Genomic DNA, 23048 nt, shown 5'->3' on the forward strand with positions numbered 1-23048 from the left:
ACTCTTATAACATTGAATGCATTAACGCATAAAAATGCATAAGGGTAATTTGATCATAAAAAGATTTATTTGATATACAATAAATTATTAATTATTTTTTTTTAGTTTTTCGTTAATATCAACAAACCTCAAGGATGCTAGATGTAATTTTTCAAATTATAGGGGGTTTACGTGTAATTACACCAAACATCATAGAAGATGAGTGTAATTATCGTTGTTTTATTGATTCTTATTTTCTTTAAAGTATAAGTAAATTACAAGGGGCCCTCCTAAGGTTTGCTTTAATTACAAATACATTCTCGTTGTTTGAAAAATTATAAATACTCTCTTGAAATAAAAAAATATCCTAATAAGTATACTCCTACAATAAGTTGTAACAAGGAGTATTTGTTATGGTATTGTAATTTCAATAGGGTATTTTTAATTTTTCAAACAATGAGTAGATATTTTAATTATGGCAAATCTCAAAAGAGCCTATTGTAATTTACCCTAAAAATATTTGTATGGTTTACCGTCATGTGGTTTAATGAAAAAATTTTACCCAAATCGAGTTTGACCGAACCAAACCAATTGCAGAACAAGTATAATACACATCTCATGCTATTAACCACTTTCACTAAATTGTACATCAATAATACGCTAAATATATCTAAAAAAAATTATACGATAAATATATTATAATTACCATATAATTAATTTAAATTAAACTAAACTCGACTAAAATTTTCGATAACATAATCTAAGTAACACTTGCCACCCTATACTTCATAAACAAGCAATTACCCCTTTCACATTGTCGGTGAATGGAGCCGACTTCTAGCATGCTAGTTTTGGAGTTAATTACCATTTTGTGACATATATTTTAAGAGTGTTTTGTAAAAATAGTTCTATACTTTTATAAATAGTCGTTTTTGGTCTTATATCTTAAATTTTTATTGTATTTTTTATTTTATTTTTGAAATTTAGATAAATTGACTATATGTAAAGCACATCGTTGTGATCGTTAAGCGATCGACTGTTAAAGGGTAGTGTATATTTAGTTTAAGAGGGTGGAGAGGTGCAGACGTTGTCCTCTCTAGCAAGTCTATCACCCGTACTTTCTCATTCGATCTATCAGAAAAAAATAAATAAATAAATAAAAACCTTTCTCAACTAAGACACAGGGCAAATATTTGTAAGATATATGTAATGTGAGATATATAGTAAATATAAGAGTAAATTACAACAATCTCCCATGACATTTTATATAATTACGAATACCCTCTAATTGTTTGAAAAATTACAAATACCTCCCTGATATTTGATGAAATTATATATTCATTTGGATGGATGTATGAAGTTGTTTGTATATTTTTTTTTTAAACAAAATTAAAAGTTGGTAAAAGAAATCGAGCGGAGTGCATAAATTTTTTTCAAAAAACTATAAAAAAAAATTATCCACTTAGTCAATACAAAAACTCATAAAATTTTAAAAATCACGTAAAACTATAATACTTAGTCCATAAGGGCATTTTGGTCAGTTTACTATAAAAAATGGATGAAAACCTAACGAAAACTAACAGAACGGGCTAATTGTTAGACGACTGTTAAAATCAGGGGGTCATTTTTCAAACAATGAGTGAGATTCGTAATTATACCAAACTTCGGGAGAAGTCGTTGTAATTTATCCTAAATTTAATTTCAAAACGACATGAAGTGTTTATTTTTATAATTAGAGCTAATTTTAGAAAACGTCAAAATTATTTTATTATAAGAAGAAAGAAATTTAAAAGGGGATTTCGAAGTAGTAAAGTAAAATTGATGAAACACCAAACATGATGTTGTTTAATTAGGACTCATTATTGGTGGAATATAATGAGGCATGGGTAGAAATGCATCTCATGCTTTCTTAATTGTCATCATTTTTTGTGATCATGTTTTTTTTTTTTTGAATTTATTTTGATATTCTAATTTCAAAGGATTTTTAAATTTTTCGATTCTAATTTTAAACTATATTTTATTAAATATTGATGGATATATACTTATGATTTTAGAAATGATAAGGAATATTGGGTGTTTGTGTAATAAATCTAACATGATGGGGTTTCGATGTAATTTATATTTTTTTTCAAATGGATCGATCAAATTACATAATTTGTTGTTGAGTAAATTAGATTGACATCCCTTGAGATGAGGTCTAATAACAAACACATTCGACCTTTGTAAAATTATAACTACACCCCGTAAGACGTGTTTGTTTGAACTTTTGCTACTAATCAGGAATATACTTATAGATACAACTATAATTTTGATGGGTGTATTTATAATTTTATAAAAAATATAGGGTATATATGTACTTAAATCTAATTTATGAGGGTATCAATATAATTGAACAATATTAAGATTAGCTCAAGAGATTCTAAATTGAACATAATATATATATTTATATTATATTATTTTAAAATTGAAGTACTTTATTAAAATTATTTAAATTTATGATTTTTCTTATAAAATAATAAATTAAATCAAATAAAAATTTCTAATAAAAGATTTATAACTAGAACAAGAAATAGTTAAGACTACTTAATGAAATTGAATAATAATTTGACTAATAAGTTTACAATAATATAAAGCCAAAAGACACTTAAAATAATCATTGGAAAAAAAAATCAGTAAAGAGCATTAATAAATTAATGTACTAAAAATTTCGAAGTAGGAAAATAAAGATAAAAGCTTTTTTAGTTTCAAAAGAATAAAAAATATATTAGAATAGTCTACTTAGAAGAATAAAATAAAAATTAAAATAATCCATTATAAAAAAAAAAAACAATTGGCCCTGCTGGACTAGCCTAGGACCAGGCGGCCCTAGGCCACTAGGTTGAGCTTGTCCCAAGTATTAACATATAAAATTCGTCCAAGACTCGCCCAATTTCAATTGGATTTGGACCAAACAAATTCTCTTTTTTTATTGGGCCAATCCGATTCTAAATTGAACTGACCTAACGTGGCCCCACTCGATGTGCATCTTGAGTTGAAAGCGTCAAATTTACCTATATAGAAAGCCTCAAAAGCCAAATTCACTGTTCAACTCGACGAGTGCAATTTAACTCGCGTTGTAAAAGGTTTTTATGATTTTCTAAACAAACAACAATACATCGATTCAATTAATAAATTAAAAAGTAAATTACAATAAATTCGTATTAAGTGAGACAAATATGCATTATAATAAATTTACATTAAGTGAGATAATACAAATATTCACACATTTGGTGGAACTCGAACTTATTCATGAAATTCCAATTTTAACCACTAAGACGAAGACATCACTATTAAAAGTTTCCGTGATCATCGAAATAGTTAAAATGAACCTTTTAATAAGAAATTTAAAAACCTAAAAGTTTTAAGCTGGTGAAAAAGCGAATTTTTGTATGACTTTTTCGTCCTATCTACTCTTTATATATTATGAAAATACCTCATCCCAGTAATGACTAAAATCTACCTACTTATTAGATAGTCAGATAATTTTCAAAATAAATTGGTAATACACTAACTTTTTTATCAAACACTTCCACATCAGCTATTTTGTTGCTTATAGTTATTATTTCCAACCACTCAGCTTTTACATCTTAATCACTTATTCACTTTCATTATTATTATTATTATTATTATTTTTAAATTAAGCACTTATGAAAAAGTATAAATTTTACAAACACCCTCTAATGCGGTTTGACGAAATCAGTCCTGTTAAAAAAAACCCTATTGTTACACGTAATATTTTTCAGACTAGAAGATTTATATTATGATGGGATAAAAAATACTACGAATTCCATGTAACGGGATTAAAATAATTGATTTTTTTTTAAGTAGAATTAATTTCCTCATACTCTAAATTGTGGTACTAAAAATGTGTTATGAGATGAAAAAAAAAAAAAAAAGACATATAGAGCCCCTTAAACAAGTCATGACTGTGAAGGCTAATATATTTTCGACGTACTCTTAGATATCGAATGGGAAAAATATAAGCAATATTTGTAATATTATAAATGAGCAAATTACCCCTTATATATATATAAAAAAATAATTTATCTTCTTGTATTTTCTAAAATACAATAATTTACTTTTCTGTATTTTTTTAAAATAAAATAATTTACCTTCTAAGACAGTGAATAAATAGTTCTACTTTAAAAAATACAATAGATAAATTACAATATATTTTTTATAAAAAAATAATTTAGTCATTTATAATATTATAAGGGATAAATTACCATTGACAAGATAGATATAAAATTGAATATCCATAAACATGTGAAAAATTGATGATTTGCGGCTAAGAGTAGGTTGACAGGTATGATACAAATTGTCCACCAAAGTGAGGAACAAGAATGAAAACCACAGAGGGACAGCATTGCATGCTTTCATTTGAATCACCGAAAAGGAATACAATACACAACCCACTACTTATTCGGGTCAAATCCATGTTATAATCCATTTTGTATGTATTGGGTGTACATATATATATATATATACAGTAAAATCTCTATAAATTAATACTTTATAAATTAATAAACTCTCTAAAATAATAAAATCCTCCGGTCCCGACTTGGGCCTTTGTAAAAAATCATCAAATTCGATAAGATAATAAAATAATAATTTTTCAGAAAATTCCTTTATAAATATTAGGTCCCATTAAAACTCTAAATTAATAATTCATAAATATTACAATTATAAATATTATGATAATTTACTAAAATATGAAATCTGTAATGCTTTACGCATTTGATCATTCATGGATGATTTTGCGATGCCTTTTAGATGAGAAGACATGGTTGGGTGTTATGAACTATTTTATTATCATATTGAGATTTATGTAGTATATGTTTCATTCATCATGCATGAATATATTTAATTGGTTATAATAGTTATTTAAGTGCAATGAATTAATATAAACATGTATATTTAAGTAATTCCAATGAATTGATACATGTGTCTATGAATATAATAGTTCATTGTTGCATGAATATAATCAATGAAACATATATGAATTTATTTATTTTCAATACATATGTACTAAATTTGCTGAATTTAAAAAGTCTCTCTTTTAATTAATAAAATATTAATTTATCGATAATTTAATATCTCTCTAAATTAATAAAATTTCATGGTCCCAAAGTTATTAATTTATAGAGGTTTTACTGTATATGGGGTAAAATATATTTTGTCGACTGAATTATTTTTGATGTAATAATTATCTTTCTAAATTAATAAATATAATATTTATATTTTTAGTCAGACAAAAATGCTCCTCATGTCTTGACAATTATATGATTTTTTATATATTTTAGTATTTTACACATTATATTATTTTTTTAATAAATCAAGAATTTTAATTAAAAATGGAGAATAAATTAATATACATAATGGTACATAATAAATATGATATAACCAACAACTCATATATTTTTTTTTATTAAAAAAATTGACAAATATGTATGCTTAATCAAAAGTTCAATATTTCAATAAATAAATATATGTTATAATATTTTTTCAAGAAAATATATTCAGAAAAACGATATGTAATTACTTATTTCTATCCGAAAGAATAAATAGTTAATAACTTGATTTTATAACCAAATTAATAAAAACTTTTTATGACTGTTTTTGTGTAATTATTGTACTAATTCATTACATAACTTTGAATCTGTAAAATATAACAAAACTCGAACTATTTAATTCACTGGTTATAATTTACTTTATTATAATTAAAAGATACTATTTTCTAATTAAACTTAAAATACAAAATTGTATAAAAAAAATCTTTGAACTCTCTATATATATAATATAAGGACAATATTATCTAAAAATTTAATTTTAGGGGGTAATGTTATAATTTATAATTTTCGAGAGTAAATATTATATTAAGAATAATTTAGGAGAGCAAAATATTTTTACCATATATATATATATAATTACAATATATTTCTTATTTTCAAAAAATAAATTCTACGATAATCATTTAATACGAAAAATAGTAACAAACCCAAAGCCCCGTTTTACATTGTATTTGGGGCCCTATTATATCATAATAGTACAAAAATTCAATTTTACCCTGTAATTAAGTAATTAAGTATTTGCTTAGACCATATTTGTTTTGTAGGGCTTAATAGATGAGTGGTAGATAAATTGCATTATTAAATGAGGTACATTGGGTGATAGGTTGTAAATAGTTTGTGATAATTTAATTTTATATTTACTTCAATGGTTAAAGTTTGAGATAAATTTATGATTTTTCAAAAATATCCCATAATAAGATAAAGTCCACAGAATTATATTTTTAGTCCCACATGATAAGGGATCGACATTTCTAGTTCCTTGCTTTTTACGAAATTATAAAGAATGTTGTAAAAATTGAACACATGTAGTTCTATACTAATTTTACCATTAAAAAACTAACAGCAGGTGCATTCTTGCACACGCCTATTAGTCGAAAGTGGCATTGACGTTGGTAAAAATTATGGTTCTAAATGGATTCAATTTTTGATAATCTATGAAGTAAGAGACTAAAAATGTCGACCCCTATTCTCGCTATTATCCATGGAAATGAATATTATACAAGGGAAATAGTTTTTTCCTACAAAGAGAAGAAAGAATTCGAGCAGTCAACTTATACAAATCAGTCTAATAAAAAAGAAAAGAAAGAAAGGTTGCAGGCAAAATGTCAAAAACTTGATGACTAAGATCAGAGGCTGCCTTTTCAGCAAAAATATCTTTTATAGTACTAGCTAGTATCTTGTGTAATAATATTACATCTTGGCTTCTTTGAACCTAGTTTGTTTTCCAACCATGGACATGAAGATTCACCAGATTCTTGCTGGGTAGTGGTGGAGGTCTGTCTGTCGTAATATTACATTAGGAGCATAGAATCAGTTTCAATATTTATATGTTTTTTTCAATATCTTGTTGTGCACCAATTTTGATACCATTCTAATGCCAATAGTTTTAGCAAAGTCTGAGACGAAATTATCTTTCCAATTACGGATTATACCCACAGGTCCCCTATGCGCCATCAATAATACCAATAGTTTTAGCAAAGCCCGTGACAGATTTATCTTTCCGATCACGGATTAGACCACCGGTACAGTCTGTCTGGATTAGCTTTGGATGTGCCATCAATACGCAGTTTGAAGAATGGCATAGGGGGTGGGGAATTATATGGCACTATACAAAGAGTGTAGTGTTTTATATAAGATCCGCGTATAATCTCACATGTAATGCCCATGCCATGCCAACCCCGGGCATCATCTTCAGCACACAGTCTGAGTCTCAGACTCAGATTGCAGGTTGGAAGAGCATTTGGAACGCAAAAGACCCGAGTAAGGTAAGTTAAATTAATTTAAGACTTGGAAAGTAGTTATCAGGACGCTTTTGGGATTACAAAAATTTAGTGCGGCAGTGTCAAAACTGCCGCACCTCTTTTCTTTATAATAGTATAGATACACGCCAAACAATTACAGAACCATTCAAGAATAGTAATACAAGATCGTCACTCTGTGATTATGATAATAGGAGGCCTGAAGTTGCCCTTCTTACAATCTAAGTAGTGAATCTAGTACATTTACGCCACGATTCCAAGGAATACCTGTAAATTTTACCTACTGAAAGAAATCCCTTGGAAATACGGAGCTAAACTCCAAGATAACAAGAAGCAGCAGCACGTTGTCTATAAACCTTTAGAGCCCGGAAGCTCAATCCACTGCAGTTGAATTTCGACTTCACCACACTCGACGTTTTTCAATCGGAGACACATGTCTTGCACCACCCGTCCATCTTTCCAGACCACAGTACTCTCTTCAGAGAGGCAATTGTTCCTTGAAGGTTGTATTTTGGTGATTACTGTACCATCTGGAAGTCCCTCAAGTTTCATCCTCACCGCTTCGATAAATGGTTCAATGTCGAACTGAGCCTCTCCCATCTTGTCATCTTTGCTGAATGTGTCGTGGTCGAACACAGTCTGAAATCATACCACCGAGGAGCAAGCACACCACAGTTACTAATCTCCATAGAGATCATAGAACAATATAGCAGAATTAGAAAGATCAAATGATAACGCCGCATGTTGCTATTTTCCTCAACATAGTCTTCTTTCAAAGATCGACAGTTCATTACATCATTCGGTACAATCACATTAAAAGAATGACCAAATGCATTAGACATATACCTACATTCATGAGACCCGTTAACATACAATCTCTTGACTGTGAGCCCTCAATCTTACCATAATGGAAAATATTTAAAATGATTTTGGAAAAAAGAAGAGTACTGCCAAGAAACACATTGCCACGTGATCAGACTGATGTCTAAATGAAATAAATTCTTATAATTTCAACTCGTCTCATCATCTCCTCATTCGATTAAAACCTTCACAACTAGCTCAAACTGCCAGCCTGAGAAAGTATGGAAGGAGACAGAATTTATGACCCCAATGTTTTCGAACATGCATTGTTTGTCCAGAATGCTGTGAAAACCACTATAACATTTTTGGGTACAACAAATAAAAACCTCATTTATTTAGTACTAAAACTCAGAAAAACAAAAATAGCAGGAGTGAATTTCTCCAAATTCCAAATGGTGGAATTTCTTTACGTGAATTGATTTAGAATCAGAAAAAGAAATCGTAACGGAACACAGGTAGAGATTACTACTTTCCAAGCTTCGGAAAGCAGATATCTGGCATTTGCGGCCGATAGAACCAGAAAAGCATTAACACATGAGACAATTTCGTTTCACTCGTTTTTAACCCATAGGATCCAAAGAATGACAATGCAGAAGCGACAATTCTATACATAGCCTCACCAGAGAAATTGGGCGACCGGGATCTGAAACAGAAAGTGTCAAGTCTTCATTCCATTCAGGATTAACATCCTTTCTGATAACACGGGTCTTCAACTTCTGCACCAAGAAAGTGTTTTCTCGATTAAGATTTGATTAATCGCAAAGGCCAATTCGGAAGTTGCAACTTGCAAAGCAGGTACATAGTGAATAAAATGAGAAAAGTCAATAGCTATGCTCTCCCAAACTGATTGCTCCATTGGATAAAAAAAGAAAAAGAAGAAGAAGAAAAGAGCTCTACGACGTCCTTGTTAGATGAAAAACAGAAGTTCCTATGAAGAATTATGCTGTAGAATTTCCAGTTGCTGATAGTGAAAAGTGGGAAGTGATAACTGGAAGCAAAAACAAGACGTTCCGTTGGCTACTAATATATGCTTTTGCAGCTCAAGCTTCAATGCTAATACCGTTAGAATTTCAATTTTCTTTGTTAGGTGAACTCATAGCTGCCTAATTTGATCATCGAAATGGTTACTTTCAAGAACGAAAATGGTTTGGAAGGGCATTTGATTGGTATCAATTGACCATATTAAACCAATTGATAATCTTAGCATCGTTAGTGACTTGTAAGATTCGAGATAAATATATCTTCAATAGATTTAAGGGATCATCTGCAAATATTCATCATCATAAATCCGGCCTATCTAACAACAAAACTGATACTGTATAACAAAAACATCAATTAAAGCATTCCATTTCGACTGAAAAGATGACGTTTCAATGCTTTAATTACACAGAATATATAAAATCCAGTGGAAAATCTCTAAAGATGCATCATTCATGAAGCAAATTTTGAAGAAAACAGAAATCAGTCCGCCCCCATCTTCACCAATACACATCAGAAAAGTAAAAGAGAAAAAAGAAAACAACCCAGAAAAGAACTAAATGCGGAAGATATCCCAATGATAACTGATAATCAAGAAACAGAAATTGTTTGAAAACAAAAACAGACATAATTAGTGAAGGATAGGAAAACATTTCAGAGCAAAGCAAAATGCGAACATACAAGGAATTAAATCTAAGGAAACACAAACGTTGACCCACCTAATGTTATAAAGATCATCATTCAAAAGGCATAAGGACCAAACCTTCTCAAAGAAATCAAGAATACAGCATATCACATAAAACACAAGAACAGGCAGGAATGCCAAATGCCATAGATTATACACATGAAGAAGATGATCAAGAACCCAATTAAAACTCACCGGAACAATTAACATTACCAAACGGAAAAGCAAAAATGACGAGAACCCACATAAAAAACCTCGACAAAAACAAGATATAGGTAACCAAAAACATAAAACATGCAGGCAATAACACCAAGAGCCACATATGTGTGTGTGTGTGCGCCTGTCTCTCTTTCTCTCAACAAGAGAAGAAATGTGGGAAAACAAGAACCTGCTTTCCCATCTTGATAACAACGTATGGATCACTGCTGCGGACATCACGAACAGCAAGATTGATGCCTCTCTTGACCCGAATCCTCAGCAGCCCCAAAAGATTATCCATTACAGAAGTAGAAGCAGCACTTTCTGATTATCAGGTGGGTGGCAAGAAATTTTTCCTTCAATTTTATAGTCACAACTTACCTTCCCCTCCCTTGAGATTAAAATAATATTCCACCCCAGGTGGGGTCCCACCTCTACATATACAAGAATGAACAACTCTCCTAATTTCTTGTATCCCTTTTATTATTTTGTGGGTCTCTTTCTTCAGGACACCCTTTTGCCAAAGTCAAAATTTCTTCTTGATTCTCTCTGCACAAAATAGAAAATTGTAGTATCAGGCCGTTAACACTATATTTGGGACCCACAATTGATGCTGCTCCGTAGGACCCCATTGAAGGGAATCTTTTAACCTGTCAAGCATGCATCTCATGTCTTATAAAATCAAAGTCACACATCACACACAAAGTCACGAAACTACGAAGTTATGAACCTAATCAATTTTGATACGCGAGGATTTTTTCTTTTTTTATTAAGTTTTTTATTATCATTTGTCTTATTTAACTTTCCATCTTCCATACATGCCACCATAACGTGCTGTGTTATCTTTTAAATATATATCTCACTATTATTATTATTTAATAATTAAATAATAATAAATTTTAAAAAAGGATAGATATTTCATCAATAAATAGTGAGACTGAAAAAAAAGTGGTCTCTATGAAAACTACTTTTATAACATTTGCATCGATACTATATATTTATTTTTTATTGACGTTTGTTTCTTGTGTATTTGCAGACACTCAAGATGCTCAATGAATTGGTTAGACCAGAATCGGATTGGCCCAAATTAAAGAGCAGACTCGTTTGGCCCAAGTCCCCCCCCCCACTCCCGGGCTAGTCCCAAGTATTAATTCATTGCACCAGCTCGGTCCAGTGGCCTAAGATCAAGTTTATTGGGCCAATTTCTTTTCTTTTAATAATGAAAGGTTTATAATTTTTTTTATTCTTTTATGTTGACTTTTTAAATATGTCTTTATACTTTTGAAACTCTAAAATTTTATCTTCATTGTTCTACTCTAAATTTTTTTTGTACATTTAACACTCTTTGTTTATTTTCTTCAAAGTTTATTAGTCATTTTTGGACTTGTTATTTCATAAATTTACTATTATAAACTTATTAGTCAAATTATTATTAAATTCATTATATTGTCTAACTTTTTTCTAGTTATAAGTTTTTTTTGATTTAATTTATTTAAAAAACAATCATAAATTTAATAAGGGTTCAAAAGAACACCTCAATTTCATAAAAGAATAAATAAAATATGCACAATTAGGCTTGGTCCAGGCCTCAACTGCGTGGGTCTATGGGTTGGGCCTGGGTTTAAAAATGGATCTAATAGAACACATTTAAAGACCCAACACCATCCCAAGATCGGTCATAACTAGTAGTAGGTTAGTCCTAGGCCAAACTTTTTCGGACCGATCCATGCTAAACCTGGGCTGACTTGATCGGACCCACTGTGCAGCTAGAGCAGTCACCAAATTGAGGGTGAGTGATGATGATTTGTCTACATCTTCAAGTTTTCTTCTCTTTTCAGACTTTTTCTTTCTCTATCTTTAAAGGTATTTTCCTTCATTAATGAATATTTCATGTTATCCTTCCTTCCTTCAATAAAAAAACTATATGCAATCTTTTTCCCTTCCTAGTTTTCTTTTACCATGTTCTCGATTGATAGCATTGATGAGAGAGCTATAAAATATGCCATATTAGACTTAGGCCATATTCCTGTGAGAAGTGGTTACTTCATAATCCCTTCTCTTATCACTAGTAGGCCATATTCTAGGTTCATGTATTTCTCTACCCTTACTAGTATGTCATGGAAGTGGCAATCATGCTTCTTAGCCAATCATTGAAAGAGAGGTTCGACTGTGAATCCCTACGTGAGAGCGTTGATTAGCACCTCCTAGTAGGTAGTTGAGACTTCTAGAATGGAGTTGTTGAAATATTGGACATATGCCCTCAAAGTCTCATTCTCTTCCTGTTTTACCGCAAAAAGGTTGATAATTGATTTTCGATATTTCTTGCTACTAGTGAACTGGTACATAAAAAGAAAGCTAAACTCTACAAAAAAAATGTATTGACCCAGTTGGGAGCTGGTCTAACCATTGTTGGATAGAGTCAGTTAGCGTAGTATGAAGTCCGTTGCATTTAAAACTATTAGTATACTTGTGCAACAAGGTTGCATTCTCAATCTTATGGATGTGCTCAACAGGATCTGTGATGCCATTGTAAGTAGGTATGTGGAGCCGTCCTAAAGTGAGCAGGGTGCTGCTCTTCATGATGCATGCGCTGAAAAGTATACCACATTCCAATAGCAGGGTTGGTGGAGTTCCACCAATTCCTCCTACGAGAACGTCAGATTTATGGATGTTCCTAGTTGGCCCTCTCCTTGCTAGTGGTAGGTCCACCCTACTGTAGCACAAGTAATTGGTTCCTCAGCTCCTAACTCTCCTTGAGTGCTGAGTTTCTCCTACTGAGATGATTGTCTTGCTCTGCTGGCAAGGGAGCCCTGAAGGGTTGAGTTGATGGTCTCAAAGATGAATTGGCAGAGCTGTTCATAGAAGAGCGAGTTGGCGGCAGCAGGCAGGGCTGTTGAATCAAGAGCCCGAGTGGGGTGTTGAGATCTCCAGTGTCTATTTTGTAGGTGGAACTGCAAAACCTGGCTCAGCAAGGAAGGAAGTGTTTCCTTCAGACCAGTTATCGTCACCCCTATTGTTTGATATAACCATTTCTCACGTCTCTAGCTGAGATTTCCCACAGAGGGCGCCAATAATGAGTATTGGATTCCAATAGCACCACAATAATTGAACAATCTTAAAGGAAAATCCTAAGGTCAAAGGAGGACTAACTTGCAAAATATGGGCTAACACTATACTATTTAAGTCAGTAATGAATTTACTGGAAGAATAGTCAGAAAACTTGGAATAATGTAAGCATATCAATAATATAATTGAAGTGGCTTAACAAAGTATTGAGATAAACTGAAAAAAATCATGTGGAGTGCAAAACAATGAAAACAACTTGTTGAAAATCGAGAGAAAAGAGTGTTAGGGAAGGAATAACACTCGATGTTATGTGATTGCACATTGACCTCTATGAGTATGCCGATGGAGAGAAAACTCTAAAAGTGGTTGTAGCTTGTGATACACAATTGGAAAGTTGCATGAGTTAGAATAAGGCCTGCTCGGTTATTTAGTGGAGTTTGTCTCCTTTGCTTTAGGTTTGAGAAAGAATGTATGAGGCAGTATCGTCATATTGTAAAAACGTAAACACCGTTAGATGTATTTAACGGGTAAGAGAACAGTGAGCTATGTTTGAGATAACAAAGAGGGTTTTTAGCTAAATTTTCAAAACATAAGGCGTTTTCTACTATTCGGTCTTTTTTCTCTTTTTCTTTTCTTTTTGGGTAAATTACAATTACCCCTCATGAGTTTGACATAATTATAAATATCACTTCATTATTCGAGACATTATAAATACCTCATGATTTAATATTTATTTAACAACAAGGTCACTAGTTTTCTATCTAATTTTTTTGTTCAATTGGCCAAAATACAATTTTAAATAATAAATTATAATTTTATTTATAAGTTAATATTCATTATAGATTATTTGTTTTATCCATGCTTAAATATTGTTATTTATTTTCAAACAATTTTTTTAATTTTGAAAACTTTTTAATAAAAATAAGGGTAAGATACACTTTGTCCCAGAATTATCACTGATGTAAAGGGATAATATCCACTTCTACTCATAATTAATCTTGACTTGGCAGAGGTATTTGTAAATTTATCTTTTTTGGTTACAAGATTAAGACTTCCATTTTCCACTCTCCATAACTCACAACTAAAACCCTAATCTAAAACCTCACAGATTTCTCGTGGTCCGAAGAGCTAGAGGAGATAAGAACTAAAAATGGCATCTTCAAGGTTGTTCACTCTTCTAGGGCCCTCAATTCTACGCAGTTCCCGCAATGTTTCTCCGATGCTATCCCTTAAATTCAATACATTCTGCCTTCTTCCTCCCCGGCCCTTCAAGCAATTCAGTTCCTCCGCGCTGACATTCGATTCCGGTGATTCTATTCTCACTAGTGATGATTCTTCTGCAGTCTCTGTTCACCCCTGGCCTGAATGGGTTAATTTTATTGACCGGCTGAAGGCCAAAGGATACATTACTCAAAATGCGGCGGCTTTGGAAAATGGTGGAAGTGATGAAGAAGGGGTAGTTGCTTACACAGACATGAAGTTCGTTAAGGACGCGTGTCTGAGCTTCGGACGTGACCGTTTTGACATTTTCAAGTACTGACATTGCACCTTCTTACTTCTCGTTTACCAGTATTTATTATTAATTTTCTTGGTGAACTTGTTAAATGAAGCGTGTTTTTATGTATAGAGAACGTTTAGTTAATTTTTGTACTTCTGTATGCTTTTTCTTTTGCCTTGAGGGGAAGTCTCTTTGGATTTAAGTTGGGTTCATTTGCAATTTTACTATTGTCTTGGATAAGTGTAATTGCTAAATACTGATCATCTTCCTGAAGAAAATTATGATACTCGTACTGGGGCTCATCAACGGTTACGTTATGATTCCAAAGAGTACAAGAATTGAGAATACTTGGTGCTGCTATTTTGCCATTATTTATGAGATGAGCTGATAATTTGATTTTCTATATAAGCTACAGTTAAATTCACCTTACCCCTTGTACTATTGAATTAATATCGGTTACCCTCTTCTATTAAAACCTTCAAACACTGCAGCCTAGATAGACCGAGATATCCTTAATATCAGTAGAAGGATACACCCACTTTAAACTCTTTATTATTTGTATATCAACCTTTTTCCATCACAATCAAATAAATATGACCAATTTGAACACCAAATTTACTTGAAACATGAGTACTGAGTAATTTTAAACTTATGAGGTGATGTATGAAATGTGAATTCTTAAGAACTTTTTAAAAGGTCTCATTTTGCTTGGACATACTTCTAGACTTTTTACTTTTGTAACTTTTTGCATATTTTGAACTTCTTTTATTTCTTTTCAACTTTTTGAATTTTTGTTTCGTAGAAAAGACCAAGTTTAAGTGTAAATCATGTGAAGGAAATAGAACAAAAGTGATATAGTAGCATGGCGCAGTGTAAAACTGTTATGTGCTTATACTTTCCATGTTCATGTTCAGTAAAATTTAGATAACTTCATTGATGTTTTGGTTGTTAAAAATTGTCTTATCTTTCGATCTTTCCTTAAGAATTCATAATTCTTGAATATTTTCCTGGTTGGGGTCTTGACTTCTTTTCTAGAGCTTCATCATTTGAAGTTTCCTATACATATATTTAATATAACAGATATATTTATTTTAATTTGTTTGCATTAAACTTTACTAATAATTTTGTGTTTGTTTAAACTAATACAAAGCCAAAATATACCTTATTAAATTAGTCATCATGTGTAATTACATTTTTAGTTGATATATTTGGTTGTGCAATATGTTTTCTCCTTAAGAATTCATTGGGAAATTGTATCTGTCTAGACTTACAAATATTCTTTTTTGTTTGTTTTTTGTATGAATGATCATGTTTAGTTTTTATATGGTTTCTTGCTAGTACTATGTAAATATATTTATTTAAACTTATGTGAAATGAAAATGACACATCTTTTTGATTAGCTTATTTGTTGAATAACATTTGAGGTCAAATTGGTTGATATTTGATAATGGAGAGGGCAAAAACCTATATAGACTGTAGATAGAGGGTGAAGTGAGTTTGTTCTTTTACCAAAGGGACAACGGTGCTTTGTCCATGCAGCTGAACATTTTTAAGATTGAGGGGATAGGTAAAACTTTTATGTGTGTGGGAGGTGATTGTTACCAACCCTTTAGCATGGGTTCAAGTTCATTTTAACCCTATACTTTATATTTAGGAGAGAATTGGAGATACTACTAAATACAATGTGTGATGTTCGTCCGACAAATTTCAAGGAAATTTTGCAGAAAAGACGATCCTGAAGTCCACGTGTTAATGCAAAAATTGATTGATTAATTCTGCAAGATTAGTATGTTGGATGACATGACTTCGAAGAGGTGCTACATCATTGTCAAGTATATTGATCTGTATGATTCGAGATTTATATATTTGTATTGTAGGTCATTGTCCAGACAAGATATTCAAACGATTGTAGAGAAAGGTTGTCCTAGTCTATTCAGAAAGGCAGTGAACTCAGCGAAAAGGTTGAGAGCATATCTAGGACTTGACGAAGGAGACGTGAGTTTAGCTTTGATGTCATGTATACTTTATTTATAATTGGTGATGAAATGGCTTACACATTTTTATAATATGATACATCATGTGATTTGATTAACTGCAGGTTTGCGGTTCGTGTGATCTCCGTGGATCATGTGATAGAGCATATATTATGCTAAATGACTCTGAAGCTGCTGCACGTACAGTAGATGTAGTTCGTATAATATTACTCTATGCCTTGGATCCCCTTCTTATTTCTGGTGAAAATAAGCTTCCAGGTCACGTGCTTGTTGAATCATCTGCAAGGAAATTGCTCTCAGAGTTGATTGAGCTTGGCGACACACCTCCTGACCCTGATCTTCCAAAGCCTGTTGCCGTGACTTCTCAAAGAAGGAAGCAGTCTGTTGATTTATTGGACAATGAAACCTCAAAAAATGTGGACATGAAGCCAGGAGATTGGGTGTGTGCCAAGTAAGGAAGAAACAATATGTTGTGGTTTTCTTTTGTCCATTCTTAAAATTGCATTGGAGTAATTATTTCTTTTTCACATAAAGTTTAAACTGCATAGTCTTACTTTTATTCATGGATACATTCATCTAGAGTTGCAGGTTTTTAGTTGTGGCGGACATTGTCCATTTCACCTGGGTATTAAGCAGAATTGTGGGTTTCAAAGGCTGAGACTGTTACTGTGATACGTACATATGCAACATCATTATATTAACAAACATATGTACATTATATCTGATGCTTAACTTTCTGTTTGATGATATGTGTATCTTCAATTATCTGTTGGTTGAACTGTGTCAATGACTCCTACTTTTGCCTGACAACTTTCTGAGCAATTTCCAAGATTTCTTATTTACTGCAACTTCATGAACTTTGGGAGAAACAGACAATACCATAATTGTAGATGTGATGCACCTAGAGCTCATGTGTTCATTGGTGAAATGAAAAGGGGAGATTGTTTTTTCCTGGGTACCATAATTTTCTTATGTATCCTGAAGATTTTGTGGAACTTCCCCTTAAATGTAAAATGCATTTCTGGTACGGTAGAAAAACATCATATATTTATTGTGTAAGTGGTGCAGTCTTTATTAACTGCTGGCAGTTTAAATAATCAATTGAACATGAAGTCTGGTTTGGAATTTCTACGATGGCCTTTAGACCAGGTCCTTGTCCTGGAGGCCAGAAACCTGTATTAATGAACATGAGCTGTTTGATAAGTTTTAAACTGGTTTGTCTATGGGCTTCATGTTCTGGTCTATGAGACGGCTTGTCCTTATTAAGTGATTTGATCTGGAACTAGTGACTATTGTGTTCTAAAGATAAAGCTTTAGTATCAGGATTACCCCGAGAACAGCAATTTTTAGAAGAGAAAGAAAGGAAATATGAGAACAAGTAGGGGAAGTTATGGATCATTCAATGTGTTGAAGAGTTTATGAGAACCAGCACTTTAAGTTGAGCAGCTTGCTAACTGCTTACCCTCACCACCCCCAGTTCAAATGGGAGGAAGGTGGATTGTGCATGCTTAAAGACACACCGGCACAAATTAACTATAAGAAAACACGTAACTGTCTCTTTATCTGTTCTTTGCAGATGCTAAGCTTACCAATTGGAACTAAATGATGTCTTATTGTATCTATTAGATTTTATCTAACTTGGGGTTTTTTGGAACAAATGAAGTACAAAGACAAATTGCCAATCTAAAAGAAAAATTAAATGATAAATGATTGTTACCAACATATGTAAGAAATGGATGTCTGTAAGTGGTTCTTCATGCAGTATGTAGCAGTTGAGAAGGATTTCTCCTTCAGAGAGATGACAAGTTGAACACCAGATAAATTGTTTAGGTTTGAACCTTTTGTTTTCAACTTTATTGGTTCATACATAATGTTCTTTGCATTGTATGTAATAAGAGCAGCCTATGCTACGCTTCAAAATCCTTGACCTAGATGTTACATGTATTTTTATGACCTGATTTAGTTGTTAATCACGACCAGTATTCATTTGTGCTCCATAAAATGGTCTTCCTAAGTCAGTTTTCTTGTGGTATCATGTGCAGTTTCGCAAATGGTGTGTCTTCTCTTTGTGCATAAATTGTATCCATATAATGTTGACGAAGAAACTTATGTTGCACATAATAAAGAGGAATTCAGAATTCCTTTGATAGTATGGTGTTGGGCTTCTAACCTGCAGTTGTAAATATGATATTTCGATGTTATTTGAATCCTTTCTTGCAGTTCGTACATCTGTTTCTAATATGTTGATGGCTAACATTTTTTATTCTTCATCAACAACTTCCAAGTCTCTTGTATTTGTTAGGAGTGTTGACAACAATGTGAAACTTTTCTGCACTTTTTTCTGGTCAAAGCTTCATTTTTCAATAAATCCTTATTGCCCACTGCTGACTTTTCTACAAGTTTCTCAAACAATAAGTGGATTTTTTTTTTCACCTCTGTATTATACCTGTTCAACTTCTTAGAGATGTATCACTTAATGGGTAAACCTTCTATTCTGAAGAGTTATCATTTATATATATACTAAAATGCATTGTCTTTGCAATAATTTACTCAACAAATTCTTCTTTAGTAATATTTTGATATGTTTTATGAATTAAGTATGATTTTATGCATATCCAATTTGCTACAGGTGCAAATTTATGAACTTCTCCAGAAATATAAGATGCCTAAAATGTAAAGCAGAGGGACCAAATCGCGTACCTGTTGATGGAGTTGAAAAGAAAAAGGGGGATTGGGACTGCCCTCAGTAAGTTGAATAAATTTCAGTTGCTGGTGTTCAAATGACAGGATAGCCGTCCTTTCATAATAGGAACTAACACTCGTGAGATTCAAATTTTTACATATAATATAGCTTGACCTTTGCATTTCATTATTACTAAAGTAATAAATTCTTTACAGATTATTAGTTAATTTATAATCAATTAATTAGCAAAACAACAATTAATCAATTATGTAAAAAAATAAAATCACTAATTATTTTGTTATTCATACTCCAATAAAAATTTTACATAAGGAAACAAGAGAGCAGATGGTAAGTAACCAAATATAAGAAAACCAAAAAAAATTCTTTTAATGTTAAAAACTAAGATATATTGTTTAATATATGAAAAAATTGCTCATTTGGTTAACCTTAATTATCATTCTCTTTGTTTCATATGAAAACACTGCAACTTGGAAATATTTCAATATTGAAAAGGTATATTATTATTTGAAAATATACTTCAACTAAAAACTAGTAAAATAATTAAAGAAAATATAGGTCCTTGATAACTAAACAAATGAATGAAATTTAAATCTGGTGAAATTAATATTTAAAACCTGAGTTATATAACAATATCAAATTCACTCATTTCATATGGAAAGGTCCTTTACTACTTTTGTCCAAAACTATTTGTCAAACTATGAACTATCCACGAGTTATATTGCTTTTACCTATTTGCATGAAGACGCACGCATTTTCTAAAATTGAATTGTTTTTGTTTTGTTTTTTGTGGGGGTGAAAATGTTAAGGCAATTGCTTTTCTTTTTTTCATGAAGACACAACATTTTGAAATGGGAGGCAATTTGAGTACTAGCAGTCATAGTTATAATTATTCAAAGTATATGGATGGTTTCTGTAATTTGATAATTTTCAGTTGTGTTAATGTGATTGTTGCTTATTTTAGTGTAATGTCATGCAGATGTGCATGCTGATTGTAGATCATTGCTTCTAATCTTAGTTGTATAATTATCTGCTCTTTCTTCTGATGACCTCCCATCTTCTTGGCCTTTAGGTGTTCCTATATGAATTTTGCAAGCAACAGGCAGTGTTTCCGCTGCCAAGGGCCACGGCCCCAGAGACAACTAAAACCTGGGGATTGGGAGTGCCCCAGGTAAGTTACATAGCTTTTGTGGCTGGTTTTGCAAATCAATTTAATATTTTCTGACTGATTAAACTTCAGTAACAATTACACATTGTTTTCTACTTGCAGTTGTGATTTTATGAATTTTAGTCGTAATACTGTCTGCAAAAGATGCAATCTCGATCGCCCTCAAGAGTCTACATTCCAGATTAACGAACATACTTGGAGGAAGCCTTATTAAGTTGCTTACTTTATAAGTCAAACCTTTTAAGTTGCCTATGAAATTATGCTTGCACAGGAGTGGGAACTCAAATATTTGAAGATCGATTGGCGTGAAGTGGAAGGATGATAAATTGGGTGATTTGACTTGGTTTTGAGCTGATTTTCGGGTAGAGGTTTTCTGTGTAATATTTCTTTTGAATTTGCTTGTTCTTACACTGTATCTTTCTTGAAGGAATTTAGTTTACTATGGGAAAACGTTTCGTCGTATGAGAAAGATATAAATAATTGTAGGTAATAGTATGGAATTTTGAAGCCGCTCTTGGCTAGGTCCAGTGCCGCAAGTAACTACTTGGGATTTGTACAGCCATAGGTTCAGAATTCTGCAGTGCTAAAGTGGTACTCGGGGTTCATCTTGACCACAGTCTCGTATCACTGCTATTCTAAGGCCATGTTTACTAGTCATTTTGGGATAATGTTGAATTATATTAGTTGATGATAATTTTGGTGATTGGTTGGGATGAGACTAATATAAAACACTTTTAACTAGTACAAAATCACTTTGATTTGTTGTGGTTGATTGTTACAGGCACTTGTTTCCTAGATTGGGGATTATTATTGATTAACATCTTCTTTCACTGTTTTGCCCCCTATATCAGACAAAGCAGGTTTTCGTTGCTGTCTACTCAACGTTTTCTTCTTTTAACAATCTCACTGTTTGTTTTTTTTTTGATTGAGTAAATTGCATATCAGCTCCTTGTGAAATACGAAATTTGCTCAAACACTTATCTGTGTTAGATAAATAGTCTAAAAAAAAGGGCCCGTTAAGTTTAACACCTTACAGAGAACCCCCTCCTTCATGAATAACGGAGAGTGAGGAGTTATTCGCCCAAATTGAGAGTTCATCTATTTTCTCATTAAATAGCGTCGCCCTCGCCCCTGGAATGGAGGGCGTCGGCGGAATTTATAGAGGGCCAGGCAAGACAGTGTTGGGGTGAAGGCGAGATGAGGTTTTGCCTTCGCCCCTGCCCCAGAAAGGGGGTGATGGCCGCTGTCCTTGCCAAATATGTGTATGTGTGTATAATATTTGATATATATTTATATATATATATATGTTGAATATACTTAAAATACATATTTGTATATTTAACTATATATTATACTGATTTATTTGTATTATATTTCACATATTTATATATTTATATGTATTAAACATATAATATTTATGTAAATGTAGTATTTAGTTTAATTTTTTCTTTCATTTATGCATGACTTATTAATTTATATTAATAAACTTTGTATTTTATACATATTTATTATTTATTTAATAATATATATTGTACATGTAATAAATATTCAAAATAATGATAATATATAACAAATGAGGGCAAATAGTCAATTAAATATATATATATATATATATTAATAGTGTAAGTGATAGTTAATGGAAAGAGCAAGTGAGCAATATTCTAAAAGCAAGGGGTCTTTTAGGTCACTTAATTATTATAAGAGGGGGTTTTGCAGAAAAATAAAAACACTGGGAATTTTATGCAATTTTTCCTTTATAATTCTTCATTTGGGCTGAAGAAGACGGCAACTGATTCTGCCGCATATATTTGAAAATGTTATAGTATCGTTTCAACCTGCAGGCAGCATCGACATTTTCATTTGGTTCTTCTTTATTTGTGCAATTCTATATTTTGAACATTAGTTTACCAAATATTTTTTTCTTCAGGTTTCGCTTAAATCACCGACATTGAAATAACAAGTGTCATGAGAAGTCTAATTGAAAAACGATAATATTAAATAAATTTTAATATCATAGCAATGTCTTGTTTATGCTGAGGATAATGTTTTATATATATATATATATATATTATTGTATTTAACACCATGGTAGATAATTTTGATTTTTTTTTAGTTGAAATTTTTGCCAAAGTTAGGAGTCCTACCTCTGGATTAACTAGAAGGGTTAAAGGTAATTTTCGTCCTCTAACTATAGGCTATTCTCATTTTAGTTCCGTAAGTTTATTGGATGGAGAAGTTGATGTGGCGCAGACGTGGTGCCCAAATGGAAATTAAAAAAAAAAAGCTGACTGATGTGGATTTTTAATCCACGTCAGCTGCTGATATGGATTTAAAGGGAAAAGAAGCACAAATAGACGGGAAATCAAAGTCGCGAAATCACCCACCAGTCGCTGCCACCTTCTCTCTTCAATTCCGCCGCCGTTACTTGGGATTTCTGGCCACCACATATACCATTCGATTCCCCATAGCAAGGAGAACAAAACCCCTCAACCAATTTTGAGATCCGACCACGACAGCGACTGGGTTTTGAAATTGACTGCCGCGGACAATT

At 32.0% G+C, this 23048-nt stretch overlaps 2 protein-coding genes across 2 annotated transcripts; one reads left to right on the top strand and one right to left on the bottom strand.

Annotated features, from left to right (window-relative positions):
* Positions 1-7407: 7407 nt before the first annotated feature.
* On the bottom strand, positions 7408-10536 carry LOC105158069 (protein C2-DOMAIN ABA-RELATED 4). Its single transcript, XM_011074695.3, has 3 exons — positions 10261-10536; positions 8830-8925; positions 7408-7987 (listed from the first exon to the last, which is right to left on the bottom strand). Exons 1-3 carry the CDS (start codon positions 10369-10371, stop codon positions 7697-7699), a joined length of 498 nt encoding a protein of 165 aa, XP_011072997.1. The 5' UTR covers positions 10372-10536; the 3' UTR covers positions 7408-7696.
* A 3622-nt stretch (positions 10537-14158) lies between these two features.
* Positions 14159-21246, top strand: LOC105158070 (zinc finger (Ran-binding) family protein). The gene is made up of 6 exons (XM_011074696.3): positions 14159-14669; positions 16512-16629; positions 16733-17079; positions 19258-19374; positions 20402-20500; positions 20600-21246. Exons 1-6 carry the CDS (start codon positions 14287-14289, stop codon positions 20709-20711), a joined length of 1176 nt encoding a protein of 391 aa, XP_011072998.1. The 5' UTR covers positions 14159-14286; the 3' UTR covers positions 20712-21246.
* Positions 21247-23048: the final 1802 nt, after the last annotated feature.

The sequence above is a fragment of the Sesamum indicum genome, linkage group LG3, assembly GCF_026168435.1.
Source record: "Sesamum indicum cultivar Baizhima isolate 11 linkage group LG3, ASM2616843v1, whole genome shotgun sequence".
In the NCBI taxonomy this organism is placed as follows: domain Eukaryota; kingdom Viridiplantae; phylum Streptophyta; class Magnoliopsida; order Lamiales; family Pedaliaceae; genus Sesamum; species Sesamum indicum.